Source organism: Podarcis melisellensis (assembly GCF_964234715.1).
Source record: "Podarcis melisellensis genome assembly, chromosome: W".
In the NCBI taxonomy this organism is placed as follows: Eukaryota; Metazoa; Chordata; class Lepidosauria; order Squamata; family Lacertidae; genus Podarcis; species Podarcis melisellensis.
The window spans coordinates 14,868,299-14,892,860 of NC_138535.1; the positions used below are offsets into that span (position 1 = coordinate 14,868,299).

The following is a 24,562-nucleotide window of genomic DNA, read 5'->3' on the forward strand; positions in this document are numbered from 1 at the left end:
TTAGCTAAAGTGGTGCTTCAGGTTAAGAACAGTTTCAGGTTAAGAGCGGACCTCCGGAACAAATTAAGTACTTAACCCGAGGTACCACTGTATTGGCTAAGAATCTGTATATACGGCCCTCCCCATTTCCTCTTAACCCATTCCTGCCCAGGAAATTAAGGGGGTATGGGACACATCTCTTCACTCTACCCACAGAAATGAACAAAGAGAAAGCGAAGATTAGGCAGGGAAAGAAGCTGCTCTCAAGAAATAGCCCAGCCCTCCTCCCTTGCTTTTATCCACTCAGTTAAGAAAACCCACAGGGCTTAATTCGAGTGGTAGGGAGGAGGAAAAGAAAGAGAGGAAGGATCGCAGCTAGCAGTACGAGCAATACCACGCTTGCTACTACAGCATGCGATGTGCCTCATGATACCCACTGCCAACACTTTGCGGAAGAGCCACAGCGCGGCGGTAGCCCCACCTCTTTACGTAAAGAAACGTTTCAACGGGCTGGAGCGTGAGGCTTCCCAACGAACCGGAGCCTCATCACTGGGCTCGAGAGATCCGCACCACTACCAACAGCAGACGCCCGGTAATATGATCACTTCCGGTAGGACAGAAGGTAGGTGAAAAAGCAGAAGCGAGCGAGTTAATGTCTGTTTGTTTGAGTGAGCGGATGAGCGCGGAAAAGAGGGCAGGAGCCGGCTTGCCCACTGCATTTCTCCACACCCTAAGTGAGATTGTGGCCGAAAAACCTGAAGCTTTTTTCGAGCTACCCGGCAAATGTTTCTGGGGAGGGTGGACTCCCAGTATGCTGAGCGGCCGGATGTGCCGCCATCCTTTAGACTCACTTGTCACTGCGCTGATGTTTTGACAGTAACAAGGAGTGAGGCAGAGAAGGATTTGATGCCATTCAGCCTGTTCACCTCACTGGTGTTTATGTTCCCCACAGGTTTCTCTTTCCCCCAGGAGCCGCAGCTCAGGAGGTCAGACCTGCCACTGATGTTAGTAGCAGCAACTCCAAGAAGAGAAAACTAAATAGCAACAGTATCGAGTGAGAAGTTGAATCCATCTCCTCTTGCTCCTCCCTTCTTTTCAGAAGCAACTCCTCCATATCATCTATTATTACTACTACACCTCCCTTTTTTCATCTGGGGTCTCTTCCAACCATCACCTGCAGAAGAAGTTGTGCTTTAAGGACTCATTGGACCTTTTTGGACTTGATGGGAAGATGGCCGAAGAGTCTTCCCAGCAGCAGCTCAAAAACAAAAGTCTCTTAATTTCCTCTGTAGCTGTGGGACATCACACAAATGGCCTGACCAAAGCTGCCTCCTCTACTGTCTCCAGTTTTGCCAATGGTAAACCTGGGTCATCCAAGAAGTTAGTGATCAAGAACTTTAAAGGTAACATGATGATGCCATTCTTTATCTCTGAAATATGTATCTACATGAGGGATGGCCTGTACAGTATATTGCAGAAATCTTGCATGGGTGAGGGCTTATTCATTACACTGTGACATGGAATCCTTTGTTAGAGGAAGCCAGGCCACTTACCAGGTCTCTGTTACAACTTTATCTTCAAGTGTAGCCCTTTCTTTTTTGCTAAACCAAAAAACTGTCAGCTGCTCTTTCATATAGAATGCACAAAAGAGGCATGCTCTGTGGGGTTAAATCTCCATGTAACTGGTGACTAGAGGGGGAGGAACAGGGATTGTTTTTTCTTCTCCAATGGCATTCAGAATTAAGCCAGTCCTCCTCAACATGGCCACACCCCTTCACTATACATCCCTGCTCCAGGTTCCATTTCTTGCTGCAGTTTTAGTGTGTAATGGAATGTGAAGTTTTTAAAAGTACAACAAAAAGAGAAAAAGTCAAGAGCAGCCTAATTTTAAATAGTTATAGATAGAAATTGTAACTTGGAAAAACCAAGTTTTTGTGAAGCTTTACAGCTCTATTCCATAAGTTAGTGGGTGGAGCGTCTCAAGCAAAGCTGTGTGCCATTCCCTGCGGCTGCATCATGCATGTGAGGACCTCTGCTCTGGAGTAGTAGTACAGTACTTACACAGAATAGTGCAGAACATCCTTGACCCTCTCCTAAAACCATACACAGGAAATGAGGTGGCAGCACTTCATTCGTTTCCTTCTTCCTCAGCTGGTTTGGGGTAAAACATTAGAGATACAATTATCTCTACAAATGTAATTTGAATCAAGCACAGTTGTTTGCCAGAGGCAATTCATCTTGTGGGGAAGGGAAGGAGCCTATCCTTTTCTGGAATTTTGTGTTCCCCAAGATTTGTCTGCCTCCATAATTTGAGAACCTGTCAGGATCTTCTAAAGTGACAAAATATGGACAGATGCAAAAACATTCCCTCTGCTGTTTGGTTGAGTCCCAGGTAAAAGGACAGGCAGAAAATGAGAGGGAGCTGAAGTTGATCTTGGCTGAACCCTCAGAATTTTACAGCATGACGTAATTAGGGTGTTAAATTGGGAATGTGGAGTTCCTTCGATAAATTGAACTTTAGCTAATAAAAGACCATGAACTGCTATTCTTTGGTTAATTCTGGTACAGTGGTGCCTCGCAAGACGAAATTAATTCGTTCCGCAAGTCTTTTCGTCTTGCGAGTTTTTCGTCTGCGAAGCACGGTTTCCCATAGGAATGCATTAAAAATCAATTAATTGTCTGTCCCCCGACCTCTTCTGAAGGCCGGCGGGGGGTGAAAGTCTTTGCTTCCCCCCCCCCCCCGCCTGCCTTCCCGGGAGAGCGGAGAAATGCAGCGCTGCCTTTCCCGCTCTCCCGGGAAGGCAGGCAGGGGGTAGCAAAGCCTTTCGGCCCCCGCCGGCCTTCCTGGACTTCTTCTGAAGGCCGGGGGGGGGGGGAAGGCTTTGCTCCCCACCGCTAGCATTTAAAAGAGGCCCCCGGAGATTTCCCTATGGGCTTTCATTTCCATAGGGAAATTCGTTTTGCGAAGCGCCTCCAAAACGGAAAACCCTTTCGTCTAGCGGGTTTTTCGTCTTGCGAGGCGTTCGTCTTGCGGGGCACCACTGTACCTTTATGGGTAAGAGGGGGAAAGCTTAGAGTGATACCTGCTCATACCTGTAAAGCAGATGTGAATATGTTTTTCTTTGGCATTGAAGAGGTTGTTGTATCCTGTTTGCAAAAATCCCTTGTGTCTTTAAATATGTCTCATAAGACAGTTTTGCCTCTTAAGCATATTAGTTAACTTATTTATTTTAAAAGAAAGTATCTTAAGTATCTTATTTCAGGGAATGACAGCTAATTAGAATATCTTGGTGGTTTGTTTCTTTCCTTCACTCTGTTAAAAAAAGCAATACAGGTGGTCCTTATTTTTGTAATTTTGGCCTCACCATCATAAGCACATTCCTGTTTGTGTACCCTAGAAGTGCATATCAAGTTGCCTTTTGTTAAACAATGTTTGCCTTTCCCAGACACTTCCACTCATTTTTTTAAAAAAAATTCTGCTTCTGACTGGTAAATGTGAATCCTGCAGATGTATTTCCTGACTCATATGTAAATCCAGTTCTTATTGAGCACCTATTTGATTCTTTTTTTGCTCCTTTTTGGCAAATGTCTCAGTGTCAAATTAATGGTACCATGCATGTCCTGTGAATTTGCATATCTAGTCTGTGTCTTCTCCTTCCTCTATATCAGAGGGCCAGATTTGATGAAGTGAACATGAGTGAGGGCCGACCAAAGTTGTTTTTAGAACTGAAGTTGTTGGACATTTTTAGGATTTAACCCCAGAATTGTTGAACTTTTTTTTACAATTTTACCCCAAAGTTCTCGAGCTTTTCTTAGGATTGATGTTGCTGAGGGTTTTTTTTTTTTTTTAGGATTTTACCCCAAGACATGTACTTCCATGGGGTTCAGATTAAATTGACCGGTGGGCCGGATTAGGCCCCTGAAATGGACTTTGGACATGCCTGCTCTATATACACCACTCTTACCACAACTGAAGAGTGTGCAAACGTCTGAGGATGAGGATATTTCTTTAGCTGAATTGGTAGCTCTGGAATTGGTAGTGATATCAACTGTACTAGAAAATCTGGTGTTCAGGTCACATGTATTGATACATTGCCTGAAACTGGTTTAAAGTTAAAATCATGTATTGGAGTACTTGTCTAATGTGCATCTGGTGATAGATCCATGCCATGAGACAGACTGCTACATTGTCTACCTGCTGAAGATTCTGAAAAATCCTCAAGAGAAGCTTTGCATACAGCACATTATAGTAGAATATTTCTGAAGGCATAAATGCTTTATAGGTCTGAATATGAAAGAAAATTGGCATCCTAGTTTTCTACAGGACACCTATGTAATTAGCAAAGCTGTCAAGTTCAGTGTGAATGTCCTCATGATCTGCAATCAGTTGGCTTGATGGTTCTTTTGTCCTCCCCAATTCAACTGGTTCACCACTCTGATGGGGTCATAGTTTGGTAGAGGTCTGTGCTGTTAAGAGTTAATGTTTGGTTTTAATTTCTTTTACTTGGAAGTCACCACTGTGGATAAATAAATTGCAACACTAAAGAACTTCTACCTTTAGCTACTGATGGGAGAGAGTTCCGGTTTCAGCTGGAACTCACAGGAACTCAGTTCCTGCACCTCTCAGGTTGGTACTATTGCCATTATAAGAGAGCAAGGGAAGCATTCATGGTGAGTTCTGGCACCTCTCTTTCTAGAAAAATAGCACTGCTGCTATCGTAAAAAAACCCCAACAGTTTACAGCAATAAAACATAAACCCCTTACAGTAGAAACCATATAAACAGACATTCTTCCTAGGTTATGAGTTTTATTTATTATTTATTTATTACATCAAATTTATGTACTGCTTGATAGTAGAAAAAACCTAAATGATTGATGTCTTACAGAAGTGTGGGTATTATATGGCACCTGTAAAACACTGAATTCTGCCAAATGAAGTGGTTGAGTGGGCACATGGGTAAGGTGATCTCATAAGTAAACTGATCCCAAGTTATTAAGGGCTTTATATACTAATAGTAGAGGGACGCGGGTGGCCCTGAGGGTTAAACCACAGAGCCTAGGACTTGCCGATCAGAAGGTCGGCGGTTCGAATCCCCGCGACGGGGTGAGCTCCCGTTGCTCGGTCCCTGCTCCTGCTAACCTAGTGGTTCCTAAACACATCAAAGTGCAAGTAGATAAATAGGTACCACTCTGGCGGGAAGGTAAAAGGCATTTCCGTGTGCTGCTCTGGTTCGTCAGAAGCGGCTTAGTCATGCTGGCCACATGACCCGGAAGCTGTACGCCGGCTCCCTCGGCCAATAAAGCGAGATGAGCGCCACAACCCCAGAGTCTGTCATGACTGGACCTAGTGGTCAGGGGTCCCTTTACCGTTATACTAATAGTAACACCTTGAACTTGGCCTGGCAGCAAATCGGCAACCAGTTCAGACCTCTAAGCACAGGTGTTATATGCTGATAAGGCCTCACTCCTGCCAGCAGTTGTGCTGCAGCATTCTGTACTAACTGCAGCTTTTGGATAAAGTACAAGGGAACCCCCCTGCCCAAGAGCACATTGCAGTAATCCAATCCCAAAGTAACCACTGCATGAAATGCTGTGTCCAGGTTCTCTTGGTCTAGGAATGGCTGTAGCCGTCAAACCAGTTGGAGTTGGTAAAAGGCACTTCTAGCCATTGAGACTACTTGAACCTCCAGTGACAGAGCTGGATCCAGAAGCACCTCCAAACTGCAAACCTCCTCCTTGAGGGAGTGTAACCGCATCCAGGGTAGGCAATTGGCCAGTTTTTCAGACATGAACTAACCCACAGTGCCTCCATCTTACCAGGATTCAAGATCACTGCTGTGTCCAGGCAGTAGCCCAGTGACACAGAAGTAAATCTTGTGGGTCACTATTGAAAGCTCACTAAATGGGCCTTTGGTTGGATCCAGAAGAGCTGTTCTTATGTTCTTAAAAAAGACACTTTTTAAAAAAATATCTTCCAGATAAACCTAAACTGCCTGAAAATTACACAGATGAAACCTGGCAAAAACTGAAAGAAGCTGTAGAAGCTATTCAAAACAGTACTTCCATTAAGTACAACTTAGAAGAGCTCTATCAGGTAAGTGTCAAAACTTCAGAACCATAGGTAAAGTCCTACAGAACCATAGGTAAAGTCCTACATAGGTAAAGTGTTCAGAACCATAGGTAAAGTCCTACATGACTGAAAGCAATCCTGATGTTTTTAGGCCACTTTGTAGGGCCTCAAACAAGATCCTGATTTCGAGTGGGAATGATCTCATAATCACTCAGTGAGGTGTGACCTCAGGTTGGACAAATGGCATTTCAGATGACCAACAAGAGCTCCTTCACAATTTCATTTCTGGGCTTGTCAAGCGAGATTTACTTTTTCCATCAACCCAGTAGAAATATTCATATGTTAATCTGACCTGCTGATTTCTGGTATGTTCACTATTGGCTTATAGTAGTGCTTTAACAAACACTGGCCACAATTTTAAGTGTCCTGCAGTTCAGAGATTGGCAGACTACACTTCAAAGCACATCTCCAAGGGTGCAGTGCTTGTCTGACCCAAGATTCTCTAGATGGATATGCTGAGCAGTTTCACAAGGAAGCAAAGGGTCTTATTGTTGGAATGGACACTTCCATCCCAGTTTGCTTCAGGATTGTGGTGTGCTAGTACAGACTTGTTGTGAAGTTTAATCTTCCCAGAAGAGAGGGACAGGGAGGCTCCTTTACAGGACCTCTATCTGGAGTGTCAGGAAGTTCAAGTGGACCTGCGTTCTGATTATATATATATATATATATATTTGCTTTCGTAGATTTTCACGGGTACAGGAATGCAGGTTTTGGTGTCCTCGGGTGTCTTCCCGTGTAACACCCCAACTTTTACACGGGAAGACACCCGAGGACACCAAAACCTGCATATATATATATATATATATATATATATATATATATATATATATATTTATATATTTATATATATATTAGCCCACTCTTATAAAATATCAATATGGTTTACAGCAGTTGATAAAATAGGACATAAAATACAAAGTTTGCCACTCTTAATTATTGGCTGAGACTAGCCTCCCTTCTGAGCGGCCTTGCTTCCTTGACTATCAAAGATGATTTCCACTTGATATGGAAACGAGCAGTGGATAATATAATAACAACTCTAGGATTCAATCCACAGTTCTCACTTAGCATGGGGAACGAACAAGCAAAAACATTATTAAACAGCGTATGGTAGACATAGAACGACAGGCAGGCCTAACCAGGTCCCCCAAATTTTTAATTAGCGAAACCAGAAGATACTCAACTTCTCAAATGCCATACATAGCTAATCTTGAAATACCAAAACAACCAAGGGCTTTCACCTTGACCCGTTGTCAGGCCCTCCTTTCAGCAGTACAAGAAGGCCATTATAGGAAGATACCATATGACGAGAGGAAATGCCCATGTGGTTCTGGGCAGCAGGAAACAACGGAGCATGCCCTTCTTCATTGCCAGTATTACATAGACATTTGAGCCAGGTTTATCCAGCCCATCCTATGTAAGTTCCCTGGGCATTCAGAACAACACTACTTTACTACAGGACGAAAGCCCAGAAGTGACATATTTCGTCGCCAGATTTTGCACCGCCATGATAGATATTCGCCGAAGGATGGTCTATGTTACTAATCAGACCTAAATAGAAGGCCCATATTGTTATATCCGCACTTCTGAAGCCCACCCCATATAGCTGTTCTTTTTTAACTGATCTCTCTTAAATTTTCCTTATTGGTTTTTATTCATCCATTATCTATGCTTAATCAAGTATTCTATGTATATGTTTTAATCTACGTTTGGTCCTTGCTCCCAATTAATTTAATAATTATCCACTTAGAGATACAGTTATGCTATTTATTTAGATGTTTTGCTTATGCTGGTCTGTGAACGTAATAAAGTAAATTCATTATAAATAATATAAATAAATATAAATATAAATTCATTATAAATAAAATTTATTATTATTCATTCAGAATTCTTTCAAAGCATTAATTCTATCATGCAACAGCAAGCTATCACTCTGCTTTGGAATGGCATCAGAAGTAGTGTCGTAAGCTGCAACCAAGGTGTAGGCAGTGGAAAAATCAGAGGAGCATGTTCCTCCATTTATGCAAGTAGCAGTGCCTTGTATTTACTCAAAAACGTATCTGGATCACACCCCGTGTGCTCAGAATTTTCAGGATAGTGGCCAATAACAAGGGATATTTTGCTATGGTTTGAAATTATGTTACTTGTGATTGTGCTTCTCTAGATCAGTGCCTCAAGTATATATTTCATTGACTACAAACAGTTCTGTAAACTCAAAACCTGTTATATTTCTTTGTTACTGTTTGTATTTCAAGTTAGGTCTGTATAATTTTTAGTGGCGATATTGTAAAGACATTTGCTGACACAGGGTGATAGTCAACTAAGTCCTACTCAGAACACACCCATTGAAATACCTGAAACTAAGCCAAATCCGTTAACTTCGGTAGGTCTGCTCTGAGTAGGACTAGTGTTGAATACAACTCTTAACTTTGATCTTGTAATTGTCTGGTGATGCCCCCACATCAGGTAGGTCTGTTTTTTTAAAACTCACCTGGAAGAAATAATTTCAGCTTGTGTTCTTTTGAGAGCTGACGTGTAAATAAAAAGCTATATATTGCAGATGGAGTTCTGCAAATGTTTGTGGATTACTTTCATATATCCTTTTCTTTTTTTAGGCTGTTGAAAATCTCTGCTCATATAAGATTTCTGAAAATTTGTACAAGCAATTAAGACAGATTTGTGAAGACCATATCAAAGCACAGATCCATCAGTTAAGAGAATATCCTTTTTGAGTAGTAAGTAACGTGGCTGAAAAGAGTTTCACCACTCAGTGTGTCACTTTGAAGTCCTGTAAAATGCAATATGAGAATCGCATGGATTAAGAACCATTCAAAGTCATTACTTGTGAATTCTTATGCTGGTTGTGTCATGACTGATGTAACTCTGGGCCCTTGAAAAGGGGTAGCATAAGGCTCATTGGACCCACGTACCTACGGGACCGCCTCTCCTGGTATGCCCTGCGGAGGACCTTCAGGTCCACAAATGACAACATTTTGAAGGTCCCAGGTCGCAAAGTGGTTAGATTGGTCTCAACTAGGGTTAGGACCTTTTCAGTACTGGCCCCGACTTGGTGGAACACTCTGTCACAAGAGACTAGGGCCCTGCGGGACTTGACATCTTTCTGCAGGGCTTGCAAGACAGAGCTGTTACGCCTGGCCTTTGGTTTGGACTCAGTCTGACCCTTATGTTTCCCTCCCCTTATGGTTTTGATGAGGCTGCATTTTAAATTGCATTTTAACCTGTATTTTAAATTGGTTCCCCCTTATGTTTTTACTGTAATTTTACTGGTGTTAGCCGCCCTGAGCCTGGCTCTGGCCAGGGAGGGCAGGGTATAAATAAAAGTTATTATTATTATTAGTAGTAGACTGATTAGAAAATATTGAACTATTCTGTTGGTTAGAAATAAAACAGAATGGGGAGGGTTGGTTAACCTTAGGGTTGCCATATTTTGAAGAGCAAAATTTGCCGACTTCTAGGTCAATATTGTTTACACTGACTGGCAGCAGCTCTCCAGGGTTTCAGGCAGGGACTCTTTTCCAAAGACCCACCTGGAGATGCCGGGGATTGAATCTGGGGCCTTCTGCATTAAGAGCAGATGCTCTGCCACTAAACTATGGCCCTAAAATAAACAGAAGATCGCATGAGCAGAGAGAGGTTTAAAGAGATGGACAGACCCTGGATGAGGCTCTCACTCACAGGAAGTCATTAGGTAGAGGCTGGGCAGGTACCGTAGTGTAGGGGGTAGAACGCTGGACTTGAAGGGGGGAGAAAAGGGACACAGAGGAGGGGGGAGGGGGAAGCCCTTGGAGGGATGAGGGAGTCGGGGAAGTGGAGAAAGGAGAGATAAAGGAAGATGGAGCCTGACAGAAGGAGAGAGAGGGAAGGAAAGGAAGAGGGTCCAGAGAAGGAGAGTGTTTGTGGGGGGGGGGGGACGACTGCAGGCAGGAGGCAAAGGACTGAAAAAGCCACACAATGGGGGGGGGGGCAGGGAATGCAGCAGCAGAGAAAGGGAGAGCAAGTGAGGGGGGAGCTATCAGAAATTGCAGCAGAAAACCCACTTGGGGAAAAATGTGCAGCAGAGATGCAAGTAAAGGAGGGAGGGGGGATAATTAAATCCAAAAATCCCACCTTGGGGAAAGGAGGGTCTCCCTGAGGCAAAGATAGCCTTGTTTTTGGGAGGGTGCCTCCCAAAAGGGGGTAGAAGGGTGGTTGTGCGGAGTGGGGAGGGATTGTTGGATGGAAAAAGAGAGTGGGGGAAGGGGATTGTGGAGGACGTGTGCCTGGGGAGGGAGGGGACAGAGCCCGAGAGAGAAAGGCTGCTACTGATTTTGTCCTAGGGGGCTTTGATTGGGAAGTGATGCCACAGTCGGGTGCTGAGAGGTGGCTGACTGTCTCTCCGTTACCCTTCCTCCTGCTCTTTCCCCCTCCCCCTCCCCCTTCCCCACTCACATGCACACAAACACACAGGCTGGCACACCTAGGGATGGGATGGGCAAGAGAGTGCTCGCACTCCAAGGGATGAGGCTTGGAGGATGTTGACAAAAAACCCCAGACATTTTGCCACATTCTAAAATTCTGCCCAGACATAAATTTTAAGCCTGAAAAAGAGGGTGTGTCTGGGAAAATCCGGACATATGGCAACCCTAGTTAACCTTATTATCTGAGATACTGGCAATGCCACCCACTACTATACATTACAGTTGCTTGAAATAGGGGTTAAACAAAGGAAGCTTGAAGAGATTAATATTCAAATTGTTTGTTTTAATGTTTCAACAGGAGACAGATCTACTTTTGGTAACAAGCCACTCTGCAGCCTTCTATACAGCATGTTCTTGTAATAATTTTCCTACCAATATAAGTCCCAATTCAGAGAAACATGCATGTCACTCTATACACGCAGTGTGTGTGTTTGGGTTCTTGTTGTTTTTTACTTGTACTATGCGAACCTCTATTATTATTAACATTATTGTTTTTATTTATCTATTTAATTTACCTATCACCCTTCATCCAAGGATCACAGGACAGTTTGCAACATAAAAGCACAAAATGTATAACAGGGTCATTCCATATCAAGTGGTCCATTTTTTTAATGATTTTTTTTTACATCATGTCTGTTACGGCAAAAATCTGGGTGCGAGGCTGCTCTGCCACCCAGCTCATCGGACTCAGTCCGTGGGTCCCTGCGGAGGAAAATGAGCTCAGCCGGAGACAGGAGCAAACTGCAGAAGATCCAAGTTTATTGGCCAACAGGTTCAAGACGAGATTGAACAGTGAGAAAGGGGTGACATGAGTTTTTGAAACTTCCCTCCATGTCCCAGAATACAGTGCAAAACACGTCATGAATACATTAAAGAGAGGTTTGGTTACACAGATTACATCATGAATATATTAAAGGGAGGTTGGGTTACACAGATTAACATATGGAGGAGGGAGGGGGGAATATGCAGAGCTACACCGGATTAACATAAGGAGGAGGGAGGGGGGAATATGCAGAGCTGGAGATATGCACAGATAAACACTTCCTGGGGATGAGAAAACAATGGTCTCAAATATGCATAGTCTGGCACCTGACATTGCCTGGAGGAAAGGCTGATCAGAGCAAACTGGCACGTTGATTTTCTATGAATTTTATAGATTTTAGTCCCTTTTGACATTGACAATTGGAAATAAATTGATATATTGTAGCGAAGAAGAAGGTGAAGAAGACATGCCCCCCCCTTCCGTAACATGTCCAATTTTCTTAAAATGTTGTGCACTTGTTGAACGATAACGATCAGAACTAAGTTTAAATCTAAAATGTTAATTTTTATATCTCATCCCATTTTTGAGTTATGAGTGTTTGAAATTTCAAAAAATAATAATGACAATTTTGGCCTTGCTGGACTACATTGAGATCCCATAGTTTGTTTAACAGCCAAATACCTTGTTGAAAAGCAGTGTTTTTGCCTGGCACTTAAAGATATGGGGAGACCATTCCACAAATGGGGAACCACCACGGAAAAGTCCCATTGCCTGGAGGGTGGCAACACAAGAAGCAGGCACTCAAAAACGGGCCACAGATTTTCTGAGTCGGTTCATATGGGGAGAAGCGGTCCTTGATGTATTGTGGTCCTGAGCCATTTCAGGCTTATAGGTCAAAACCAGCGCTTTGAATTGGGCCTGGAAACGGATTGGCGGTTGGGGCAGGATTGGCATTATATGCTCAAACTGTCTTGCCCCGGTGAGCAAACTGGTCACTGAATTCTGCACCAGCTGAAGTTTCTGAACTGTCTTCAGAGGCAGCCCCACATATAACATGTTATAGCAATCTAACCTAGATGTTACCAGAGCATAAACAACAGAAATTATGCTATCCCTGTCTAGATAGGGGTTCAGCTGGGTTCAGCTGATGGAAGGCAGTCTGTACCACCAAGGCCACCTGAACCTCCAGTGACAGCAATGTATCTGGAAGTACCCCCAAGCTGCATACCCCCAAGCTTCATAAGGACATGTTCCCTGAAGTTTTAAAATATAGGAATTTGTAGTATTGGTGTTGTGTTCAGCCAAAAGCTCCAGGAAGCCTTGACTTTTCAGTACCTAAAGAGCCTCTTTGACCTTCATTTTTAAAATGGCTGAAATCCAGAGAGATGCACACATCATTGTTTCTCTCTTTCCATCTGAGCATCTCCCCTGTTAAACTGTAGGATGGGTCTTAAAAGTCTGTTTGGGCTCTAATACAAGGACTTTTGAAACAATAAGGAGCAAGGGAGGCAGGATTTGATGTTCATAACCCTGAGGCTGTGCGCATGCTTACAATATTGCAGGATTACAAAGTTTTGAATAAATTATGGGTATTAACATCAATTTTTAACAAATAACTTGGAAGATTAGCTAACTTATTTCATGACTCTACTACTGATTTTAGTGGCAACGTGCCACCAACATAGTACACCTTTAGATTTGAATTGTGGGGTAATTGTTCTGGTCTCTATGCTTTTAGCTGTTTTTAGGTGAACATCTTTTGCATAGTCATATCCTAAACTAACAAAGGCTTTAAAATAGGGTTTGACAGTTTCTTTTGTTTCAAAATGAATTTTCTAGCAATGATGCAGAAGAACAGTATAATCAGGTGTTGGTGTTGTCTCAATTATTGTGTTAAATATTCTTAACTTCTTCCTCATGGATTCATGGGACAGTGTTCTTTTTCTCAAGAAAATAGACAAATGTTGGCAAGACCACTGTAGACAAATGGTAAGGCTTATTTTTCTTTCAAATAATATTTACCGTATTTTTCGCTCTATAAGACGCACCAGACCACAAGACACACCTAGTTTTTGGCGGAGGAAAACAAGAAAAAGAAATATTCTGAATCGCGGAAGCCAGAACAGCAAGAGGGATCGCTGCGCAGTGAAAGCAGCAATCCCTCTTGCTGTTCTGGTTTCTGGGATAGCTGTGCAGCCTGCATTCGCTCCATAAGACACACACACATTTCCCCTTACTTTTTAGGAGGGAAAAAGTGAGTCTTATAGAGCAAAAAATTCGGTATGTGAGCTTGGATCCAAAGATGGCTCCCCCCCCCATCTGCAGCTCCCTGAAAACTGGCTCTAGGGGTCCATAGACTATCTTGATCAGCTTTCCAAGGGTCAGAGATAGCTGCAGGGGGGGCAAGATAATTGGACACGCACAAACACACACACTGAGGATTAAACGCCCATTTGCAGATACAGTGGTACCTCGGGTTAAGAACTTAATTTGTTCTGGAGGTCTGTTCTTAACCTGAAACTGTTCTTAACCTGAAGTACCACTTTAGCTAATGGGGCCTCCTGCTGCCGCTGTGCCGCCGCTGCACGATTTCTGTTCTCATCCTGAAGCAAAGTTCTTAACCCGAGGTAATATTTCTGGGTTAGTGGAGTCTTTTTTTTTTAAAAAAGAATTTTATTAAGTTTTTCAATAGTTATATAAAAGCAAAATAAAACAATAATAAAACACAGACAAAAAAAAGAAACAAAAAAGAACAGGTATACCGTATTTTTCGCCCTATAGGACGCACCGTCCCATAAGGCGCACCTAGTTTTTTTGGGGGGGAAATAATGGGAAAAAAATTATTTCCCCCCCAGGCGCGGGGCTGGGCGGGGGAGGCCCGCCGGAGCTTCCCCTGACCCCAGCCCCCAAACAGGCAGCTCTCTGCAAGCCGTGGGAGCCCAGGGCTGGCTCCCGCCGCTTGCAGAGAGGTCCGCGAAGCCTGGACGTGCTGAGCTCAGTGCGCCCAGGCTTCCGCATGCAGGCACCTCTCCGCAAGTGGCGGGAGCGCTCCCCCCGCTTGTGGAGAGGTGCACGAAGCTTGGACGCGCTGAGCTCAGCGCGCCCAGGCTTCCGCATGCAGGCACCTCTCCGCAAGCGGCGGGAGCGCTCCCCCCGCTTGCGGAGAGGTCCGCGAAGCCTGGACGCGCTGAGCTCAGCGTGCCCAGGGGTTCGCATGCAGGCACCTCTCCGCAAGCGGCGGGAGCGCTCCCCCCGCTTGCGGAGAGGTGCGCGAAGCTTGGACGCGCTGAGCTCAGCGCGCCCAGGCTTCCGCATGCAGGCACCTCTCCGCAAGCAGCGGGGGTGCTCCCCCCGCTTGCGGAGAGGTCCGCGAAGCCTGGAGAGCGAGAGGGGTCTGTGCGCACCGACCCCTCTCGCTCTCCAGGCTTCAGCGAAAGCCTGCATTCGCCCCATAGGATGCACACACATTTCCCCTTCATTTTTTGAGGGGAAAAAGTGCGTCCTATAGGGCGAAAAATACGGTAATTTCATTCCCTTTTTTTCTTATACCTTACTTTCCCAACTTCCCCATACCTCCCCTCTCTGTATTCCAGTTCCTATTATATTTAATTCAGCAAATCCTTCCCCTTAATTTCGTTTAAATTTTTAACCCTTCTTTTCTTATTACTTATCCAATTGGCTGGAAACCACACAATTTCTAAACCAGCGCCATTCTAACACTCATTAATTTTGCAATATTTCTTAAGATAGTCCTTAAATTTCATGGGTTAGTGGAGTCTGTAACCTGAAGCGTACAGGTGAAACTCGGAAAATTAGAATATCGTGGAAAAGTTCATTTATTTCAGTAATTCAACTTAAAAGGTGAAACTAATATATGAGATAGACTCATGACATGCAAAGCGAGATATGTCAAGCCTTTATTTGTTATAATTGTGATATTATGGCGTACAGCTGATGAAAACCCCAAATTAACAATCTCAGAACATTAGAATATTAAATGAAATCAGCAAAACAAGGACTGCAAATAGAGCAATATTGGACCTCTGAGAAGTAGAAGCATGCATATGTACTCAGTACTTGGTTTGGGCCCCTTTTGCATCAATTACTGCCTCAATGCGGCATGGCATGGATGTGATCAGCCTGTGGCACTGCTGAGGTATTATGGAAGACCAGGATGCTTCAATAGCAGCCTTCAGCTCTTCTGCATTGCTCGGTCTCATGTCTCTCATCTATCTCTTGGCAATGTTCCATAGATTCTCTATGGGGTTCAGGTCAGGCGAGTTTGCTGGCCAATCAAGCACAGTAATCCCATGGGCACTGAACCAGGTTTTGGTACTTTTGGCAGTGTGGGCAGGTGCTAAGTCCTGCTGGAAAATGAAGTCAGCATCCCCATAAAGCTTGTCTGCAGAAGGAAGCATGAAGTGCTCCAAAATCTCCTGGTAGACTGCTGCGTTGACCCTGGACTTAATGAAGCACAGTGGACCAACGCCAGCTGATGGCATGGCTCCCCAAATCAACACTTCACACTGGACTTCAAGCATCTGGCATTGTGTGCCTCCCCATTCTTCCCCCAGACTCTGGGTCCTTGGTTTCCAAATGAGATGCAAAAGCTGCTCTCATCAGAAAAGAGGACTTGGGACCAGTGAGCAACAGAACAGTTCTTTTTTTTCTTTAGCCCAGGCAAGATGCTTCTGACGTTGTTTCTTGTTCAGGAGCGGCTTGACAAGAGGAATACGATATTTGAAGCCCATCTCCAGGATCCTTCTGTGTGTGGTGGCTCTTGATGCACTAACTCCAGCCTCAGTCCACTCCTTGTGAAAGTCCCCAACACGTTTGAATGGTCTTTTCCTGACAATCCTGTCCAGGCTGTGGTCATCCCTGCTGCTTGTGCAGCTTTTTCTTCCACACTTTCCCCTTCTGCATAACTTTCCATTAATGTGCTTCGATACAGCACTTTGGGAACATCCAACTTCTTCTGCAATTACCGTTTGAGGCTTTCCGACCTTATGGAGGGTCTCAATGATGGCTTTCTGCACAACTGTCAGGTCAGCAGCCTTCCCCATGATTGTGCTTCCTACTGAACCCATTGCAGGTGTTATGGATTGAATAGCTACTGCACCTTTTCACAATATTCTTATTATGTTTATTTGGGGTTTGTATCAGCTGTACCCCATAATATCACAATTATAACAAATAAAGGCTTGACATATCTCGCTTTGCATGTCATGAGTCTATCTCATATATTAGTTTCACCTTTTAAGTTGAATTACTGAAATAAATGAACTTTTCCACAATATTCTATTTTTCTGAGTTTAACCTGTATGTAACCTGAAGCATATGTAACCCGAGGTATCACTGTAGTAAACTCAGTCCTTTACAGCAGAATGCAGCAGAAGCAACTGTGGTTGGAATAGTAACATCAAAGGTTTTATTTATAAAGCAAACAACAAAACAGCAAGAAAACTCTCACATCCCTCTTTTTCAGCAGAGGAGCAGAGAGCAGAGAGAGGGAGGAAACATTTAAATAGTTCCCATACTCATACATCAATTAAGTAATTAAAAGCAACCAACAACATTATGCAATGTGAGAATGAGACATTACAATACTGACACACACAAGCTTTCTGCTCACTGATATTTAGGCAAATACAACTTTTTGTTTTGTACCAGTGTCAGGTAATGATGCTTGCAATTTGTATTTAAGACTTATTTTTTGTTGTATTGCTTTTGTGACCTGATGGCTGGGCATTCATTTTGCAACTCTTAGAGACAGTTTGTGTGACTTAGAATACAGACTCTGTTATACAGCCAGGGAACATAGAACCCCTAGGAGTTATGCAGCATATTTCAGTGTTATTAAGAGAACCTTTATTGGGACGGATCTCAGCAGCTTAAAAAGGCAATGCCATAAAAGCATATTGAAGAAGCATTTCATTAAGATATCATATGAAGAAATAGATTAAAATTTATCCACATTTCAGTATGTGGAGGGAATGAAGTTTCTCCTGGTGAAGGGAAGTGGGGCAGCTATTGTCTCTTAACCTGACCTGGTTGTGGAAGCATACACATTGATGGGGCAATTAAGAGGATGTGCACCATTCATCTTAAAGAACATGAATAGAGCAAGAGGGAGGAGGTGGTCAGTTCATATACTTGACTTTCTAAAGTTGCAGTCAGTAAGCAGGCCTATTTGGAAGCAAGTCCTGTTAAAATTGGTGGCCTTTCCTTCCAAGTAAGCATATTTAGGATTGGGGCACAAGAATGATATTGAGATGGATACATAATGGTAGACATAGCATTTAAAACTTGTCAATGTGTTTATGGCTTGATTTTTGTTTTCCCTCCTTTCTTGTAGATAATGATTAGAAGTATCTTTTTGTTCCTGGATCGAACATATGTTCTTCAAAATTCAACGCTGCCATCAATTTGGTGAGGAAGAAAAGAGAAGTATTGATGTTAGACTTTTAGATGCTCTGTTAAAATATGTATTCAGTCAAGAAATAAGAGGAGTGGTCCTCTTGGGGATCAGGAATTGGTTAAGTTGCAGGAAGCAAAAAATAAGAATAATTGAACAGTTCTCTGAATGGAAAGAAGGAAAAAATGGAGTCCCCTCAAGTATCAGTAGATGTCTACTCATTATGCGGCAGTTGTGGAAAAAGGCAAATTACATGCTAGGGATCATCAGGAAAGGAATTGAAAATAAAACTGCCAGTATCATAATACCTTTATACAAATCTGTGGGGTGACCACAGTTGGAATACTGTGTACAAGTCTGGTTGCCTCACCTCAAAAATGATATTATGGAGTTGGGAAAAGTTCAGAAAATGATTAAAGGGGATGGAGTGTCTCTCCTATGAATAAAGGTTGTAGCATTTGGGACTTCTTAGTTTAGAGTAAAAGCAAGTAGGAGGTGACATGATAGAAATTTATAAAATTATGCATGACATGGAGAAAGTGGATAGGGAGAAGTTTATCTTCCTCGTAACACTAGAACTCATAGACATCCAATGAAGCTGAATGTTGTTAGTTAAACTATGGAACTTGTTCCCTCAGGAAGTAGTGATGGCCCCCAACTTGGATGACTTTAAAAGAGGAGTAGACAAATTCATGGAGGAGAGGGCTATCAATGGCTACTAGCCACAATGGGTATGCTCTATCGCCACAGTTGGAGGCAGCAATGCTTCTGAATACCAGTTGCTGGAAACTAGAGGAGAGGAGAATGCTCTTGTGCTTGAATCCTGCTTGCGGGATTCCCGCAGGCATCTGGTTGGCCACTGTGGGAACAGGATGTTGGGCTAGATGGGTTATGGGCCTGATTCAGCAGGCTCTTCTTAAATTATTCCCTTTCATTCTGATAGATGACAAACTGACAGAGAATAGACAATCTTTGCAACATGGCTGGTTTATGTGTTTTCTTTGCTGTCTCACCTCCAGATTTTCATAAAGGATGTGGGTATGGTACTTTAAAGATAAAGTTAAGCTAAACCAAGAAGCTCAGATCTGGAAAGTATAGAGAATCTCCATGGCAGTGAAGGAGGTCATTGTGTATATTGATTGGAGACCAAGAATGGCAGCAGTGCTACATGTTGGGAATGACTGAGCCATCAAGAACCAGCTTGGCAAAACTGTCTCTGTCTTCAGACACCATGTTCATATATAAGAATAAGCCACACACCACACATTTGTCACGAATGAGCCAATTACACTTGCTTCATATTTCTCTGCTTGCAGTGGAGAGAAACAAACCACAGTCAGTGTTGTGTCTTTTGTTATTGACTTCTCAAACATGGTTTGTTTGAGCAAAACAAACCATAATCTCTGGTTCAGGTATAATGCTAAGATAGGAATTGTGGTTTGTTTCCTCTGCGCACTTACAGCCAGCCAGGAACAAAACAATCAAGATTTAGGTGTTCACAATCAACCATTAATTATGGTTCGAATCCCCGCAATGGGGTGAGCTCCTGTTGCTCGGTCCCAGCTCCTGCCAACCTAGCAGTTTGAAAGCATGTCAAAGTGCAAGTAGATAAATAGGTATCGCTTCGGCGGGAAGGTAAAAGGCGTTTCCGTGTGCTGCTCTGATTCGCCAGAAGCAGCTTAGTCATGCTGGCCACATGGCCTGGAAGCTGTCTGCGGACAAACATCTGTTCCCTCAGCCTATAGAGCAAGATGAGCGCCACAACCCCAGAGTCATCCGCGATTGGACCTAATGGTCAGGGGTACTTTTACCTTTATGAAGTATAAACAGGGCCATGGACAAAAACAAATAGCAGTTTAGTCTGAGATTTTAAAACAGGTGATGCCAATGTAGAATGCTGTAAATCTGAAAGAATTGACTGTTGTTGTTTTTTACTTTGTAATTATGTATGCTTAACAAAATGCAGATCTTTGGGTAATGCCCTCAGCACTCTGCATATTGTCTATGTATTTATTTAAAATCTTTTCCACAATGAGTTTTACAGGAACACTCTGTTAGAGTTTGGTTTAGAACCTTGTTTTACCAGTGCAGTATCTCTAGAAGTGGTACACATTGGGCTGGACCTCAGTTTATCATACCACTCACGGAAGCAACAAACTAAGTTGTGTTCCAACCCTATTGTTTGCATTAAACTTGAATTTGCTACTAGTATTAAGTTCCGGGAGGACTCCTGTTGTTTTCTCCCCCAACCAACTGTTTTTTAAATCTTTTAAAGCCCATTCACAATTTAACCTTGGAATAGTTCTTAGTGTTTATGTATTTATCCAACTTTCAATTTATATGAATACATATATAGATGCCCCTTAACTGGATTTACACACATTTTGGGGTTCTCAGGAAAATGTGCAAATAAGATTGTTCCCTCTAGTAAGAGCTTGCTATGGACATTTGTGTAGATCAGTTAAAAGTCTGCATAATTAATGACTGACGCCTGGTCAGACACAAGTTGCTGAACCCAATATGAGAAGGCATGATAATCGGGTCAGGTCATGTGTGCACAAAAGAGCCAGGAACTTACTTTTTCTTACATAGTATTCAGAAAGTAACACCTGATCAGTCCTGAATAAATGGATGCAAAGGTATCCAATATGCTGCCTCCCTGTGTTGAACTTTGATTCTTTATCATTATTTCTTTATTTTCAGGGATATGGGGCTAGAATTGTTTAGGGCACATATAATTAGCGATCAGAAAGTCCAAAACAAGACCATTGATGGCATTCTTCTGTTGACTAAGCGAGAGAGAAATGGTGAGGCTATTGACAGGAGCCTGCTTCGCAGCCTCCTCAGCATGCTTTCAGATCTTCAGGTGAGTCAGGGATCCCCACCATGTTTAACCTGTATAATATTTCAAAGGAAAGTATGAGAGCATCCTAAGGAAATGACTCATTTCTGTTTTCCCCAGTTTTATCAGGATTCTTTTGAGCACAGATTCTTAGAAGAAACGAATTGCTTATATGCAGCAGAAGGACAGAGGCTTATGCAAGAGAGAGAGGTATTTTATTACCTTACTGTTCATGGGCACCATGAGGATATTAATCTCTTGATTATGAGGGCAGAACAGGAGCTCCCATGATGTGTTTTGCCCTGCTGATAGGGACTACAATACAGGCATAACTCAGATATATTGTGGGTTCAGTTCCACACCACCACAATAAAGCGAATAGCACAATAAAGTGAATCACACATTTTTTTGTTTCTCAGTGCATATAAAATTATGCTTACACTATACTGTAGTCTATTAAGCCAGCCCCTCTACTCTTGGCTCAGGAGGAGAAAATCCCGCCTCCAGCCCTAGTTGCATGTCGAGACCCCGAGACGACCCCCTCATTGATGAATAAGACACTAGGACTCAGATATTAGGATAATGTTATTGGGCAAATTTAGGTCACAACTTTATTGGTTACAGAGGGACGCGGGTGGCGCTGTGGGTTAAACCACAGAGCCTAGGACTTTCCGATTGGAAGGTTGGCGGTTCGAATCCCCGCGACGGGGTGAGCTCCCGTTGCTCGGTCCCTGCTCCTGTCAACCTAGCAGTTCGAAAGCATGTCAGTGCAAGTAGATAAATAGGTACCGCTCCGGTGGGAAGGTAAACGGTGTTTCCGTGCACTGCTCTGGTTCGCCAGAAGCGGCTTAGTCATGCTGGCCACATGACCTGGAAGCTGTACGCCGGCTCTCTCAGCCAATAAAGCGAGATGAGCGCCGCAACCCCAGAGTCGGTCATGACTGGACCTAATGGTCACGGGTCCCTTTACATTTACCTTTTATTGGTTACAGAATGTGAGCGATATTGGCTTAGGCATTGGAATTGACCCGACTATATCTGACTCTTGCCTGTCACGCAGGGAGTCCAGTAAGGGTCAACCACTGGTAGGGGGAGCCCCGTCGATGCAAACCAACTCAAGCTCCCCCTGGGTTCCTGATGGGGTCGTGGCATGGCCCTAGCCCAGCCCTGGACTTCGGACAAGATCCACACACCCAATTTCCTTTAACGGAATACCATTAAGCTTGGAGGGGCAGTTTTGGCCACACCTCCCCTCCCCCATTATAAGATCAACCAATGCCTAACTGCCAAACCTTGCAAAGTTGTGACGATTGCTACGAGGTAGGCGAAAACCAAATGGCCCATGCCAATTTGCCATGTGGAAAAATTCCTACCAGGCCCCTCAACAGCGACCAACCAAGGTCCATAGCAAGGCCAAATTTGAAACCTGATAATAGGGAGGGAGGGCGGGAGATAGAGGAAGTGAGCCAAGAGGAAGCTCTCAGGCTTGTGCCTCAGTTAAATGGGGCCCGGCCACGCCCCCCAGCCAGCGGATTGGCTGGCAGGCGAATGACATGGCTGAGAACCTCTGGGGGATGCAGGACTTTGTCCCCCGTCCCCGGAGGGGAGTGGGTGGCCATGTGGTCCACCGCAACTCCTCCTCACTGGGAAGTGGAGCGGATTAAGCTCCACTCCCATGGCCAGAAGAGGGGTGGTGGCAGCAGAGGGCTTCCTTTCCCTGGAAGCAGCCGGGCTGCCTGCAGCTGCGTCCTCATAATGAACGTCATCTGTGAAGTACAATAAAATGATGCACAATAAAACTAGGTATGCCTGCAAAGTATTACAGCACTAATATGACCAGATATAATAAATCCCCTCCAAAGGATTTGTCTTATTTAGCTTTTCTCCATAACTTACTGACTCTGACAGGTTCCAGAATACCTCCATCATGTCAACAAACGCTTGGAGGAAGAAACAGACAGGATTATCACTTACTTGGATCAAAGCACTCAGTAAGTGTGTAGACACCCTCAACCTGGTGTGTTAAAGCTGTTCATGTTGGACTCCTCATTCCACCACTGCTTTTTGCCAGTGTGGGATCATTTCCTATATGTAAAGAATAATGTCAGACAAGGCCACATTACATGGGTTTGTTCACATAAATAGTATAGTTTCCAAAAGAAGAAGAGTTGACTCCATCAATTCAAACCATGCAAAACTTAAACAAGCTCTGAGAATAAATTGGATGCTACCAAATCTTGCTTCCATATTCATGTCTTTATTTAAAAATACCTATTTGTGTCCATAGTTGTTCCAAAACTCATTATATGGCTGCCATACTCAAATCTTAGGCCCTGCTCTTGCCTCTCCTTTTGCTATCTTCTATATGGAAATTTTATTTATTAAATTTCTGTCCTGCCCTTCCTCTCAAAGGAGCTCCGAGTGGTAAAATTGTACATTCCTTGGATGGGCCTGGTTGTATTGTACCCTGCAAAGCACCACCCAGTAGTGTTATGTCTCTTCAGCTGCTACTAGCTGTGGATTGAGGATACCCAAAGTGGTGCCTTTTGGATGTTGGATTCTCAACTCCCATCAGCCCCAGCCAGCATAGCCAGTGGTCAAGGATGATGGGAGTTGTAGCCCCTCAAAATGTGGAGGGTATCATGTTGGCTACCTTTGTTCTAGAATCTAGAAGATGATCGAGCTTCATTTTTTAAAGAAGGTAGGAGAGACCAAAAGCAGTTTTTCCACACACACAAAAATCACGTGAGCCATAAACACATTGTTAGAAGTAGTTGGGAATGTTGCTGTTTGAAGCAACCTGATGTTCAAGTTGGGTTGAAAGTGGTTAAAGGGCAAGCAAAAGGAATGTAATTCTAAACACTTTTTTTCCGATAGGAAACCACTAATTGCTACTGTAGAAAAGCAGCTGCTAGGTGAACATTTAACAGCCATTCTACAGAAAGGTAACCTATCTTTTTTTATAGAAATATTTCTGTTTACTGCTTCTTCAGGGTTTTCAGTTCCCTATGCTGAATGGAACTAACCCATTCAGCTGCCACTTTTTTAATCCCCTTTGCCTACCCTGATCATAAAGGTAAGCCACAGTAGTGGCTTCAGATGTTTTTCAGAATGAAAACTTGATGATGTTAAAAACAAAAAACAGCAAATATGGGTGGAGGGTGTATGTATGATAACATGTCAACTCTAGATGGCATTTAAGAGGCAGGTTGTTTCAGTACAGATGTCATCTTTCTGTGGAGGGCAAGGGGTGAATCAGATCAACTGCTACATTCTGCAAACAGCAAATACTTCACTTTCCTGCCTTTTTAAACTGTGTAATAAATCACTTTGTGTTCCAAAAGACAATATGCTTTTCAAAGAGAGTGAAAGCTGCTTTTCCTGAACGGCTGTTAATGTAGACAGCATCTAACCAGTTGTTAGAGAATGTGGTGTGAATGCTAGCTGAGATAAGAATCCCGGAATCCAGCCATATATACAGAGATTTATTGGCAGCTTCAAAGTATTTACAAGAGTTCAAAGAACGACACCATCACGATCAGTCAGTTGCCTCAAATGGCTCTTTCCCCTTCTTCCCCCAGCAGATCCACCTCCTAAGCCCAGCCCCCCTTCTACCTCTGCTCCAAGAGTGGCTGGGTCCCGGAAATGGCCCTCCCCCTCAGATTCATTCTCTCCCGACAACCCTTTGTCTCCTTCCTCATCCGAAGAAGAGCAACTGCTAATTAAAGGCACAGGATCTCTGTAAGTGCCCATTCTCTCCCCCCTCTCCTCCTTCTCTGCCTCCAATTCCCTGACATCCACCCCCTCCCCAAAGGCCCCCTCCTCCTCCTCCTCAGGAGAGTTGACCCGTTCCCGTTCCTCCCTCATCCGGAATGGCGGGGGTGAACCCTAGAAAACTGTCCTCCTCCTCTTCTGTATCTTCAAAAACCTCCCTCCAACCCTTCCACAAACCCG

At 43.6% G+C, this 24,562-nt stretch overlaps 1 protein-coding gene across 2 annotated transcripts in view; it reads left to right on the top strand.

The window, feature by feature from the left end:
- The first annotated feature begins 1,248 nt into the window (after nt 1–1,248).
- The window catches only part of LOC309361138 (cullin-4B-like), a 210,889-nt gene continuing 187,575 nt past the window's right edge, over nt 1,249–24,562 (top strand). For both annotated transcript variants that reach the window (XM_081896094.1, XM_081896095.1), the window contains exons 1-8: nt 1,249–1,382; nt 8,726–8,845; nt 13,191–13,340; nt 17,707–17,780; nt 20,470–20,632; nt 20,729–20,818; nt 22,517–22,599; nt 23,486–23,553. In XM_081896094.1, the coding sequence (XP_081752220.1) occupies nt 13,269–13,340; nt 17,707–17,780; nt 20,470–20,632; nt 20,729–20,818; nt 22,517–22,599; nt 23,486–23,553 (550 nt within the window). In that variant the 5' untranslated portion in view covers nt 1,249–1,382; nt 8,726–8,845; nt 13,191–13,268. The remainder of the gene's footprint in view (nt 1,383–8,725; nt 8,846–13,190; nt 13,341–17,706; nt 17,781–20,469; nt 20,633–20,728; nt 20,819–22,516; nt 22,600–23,485; nt 23,554–24,562) is intronic.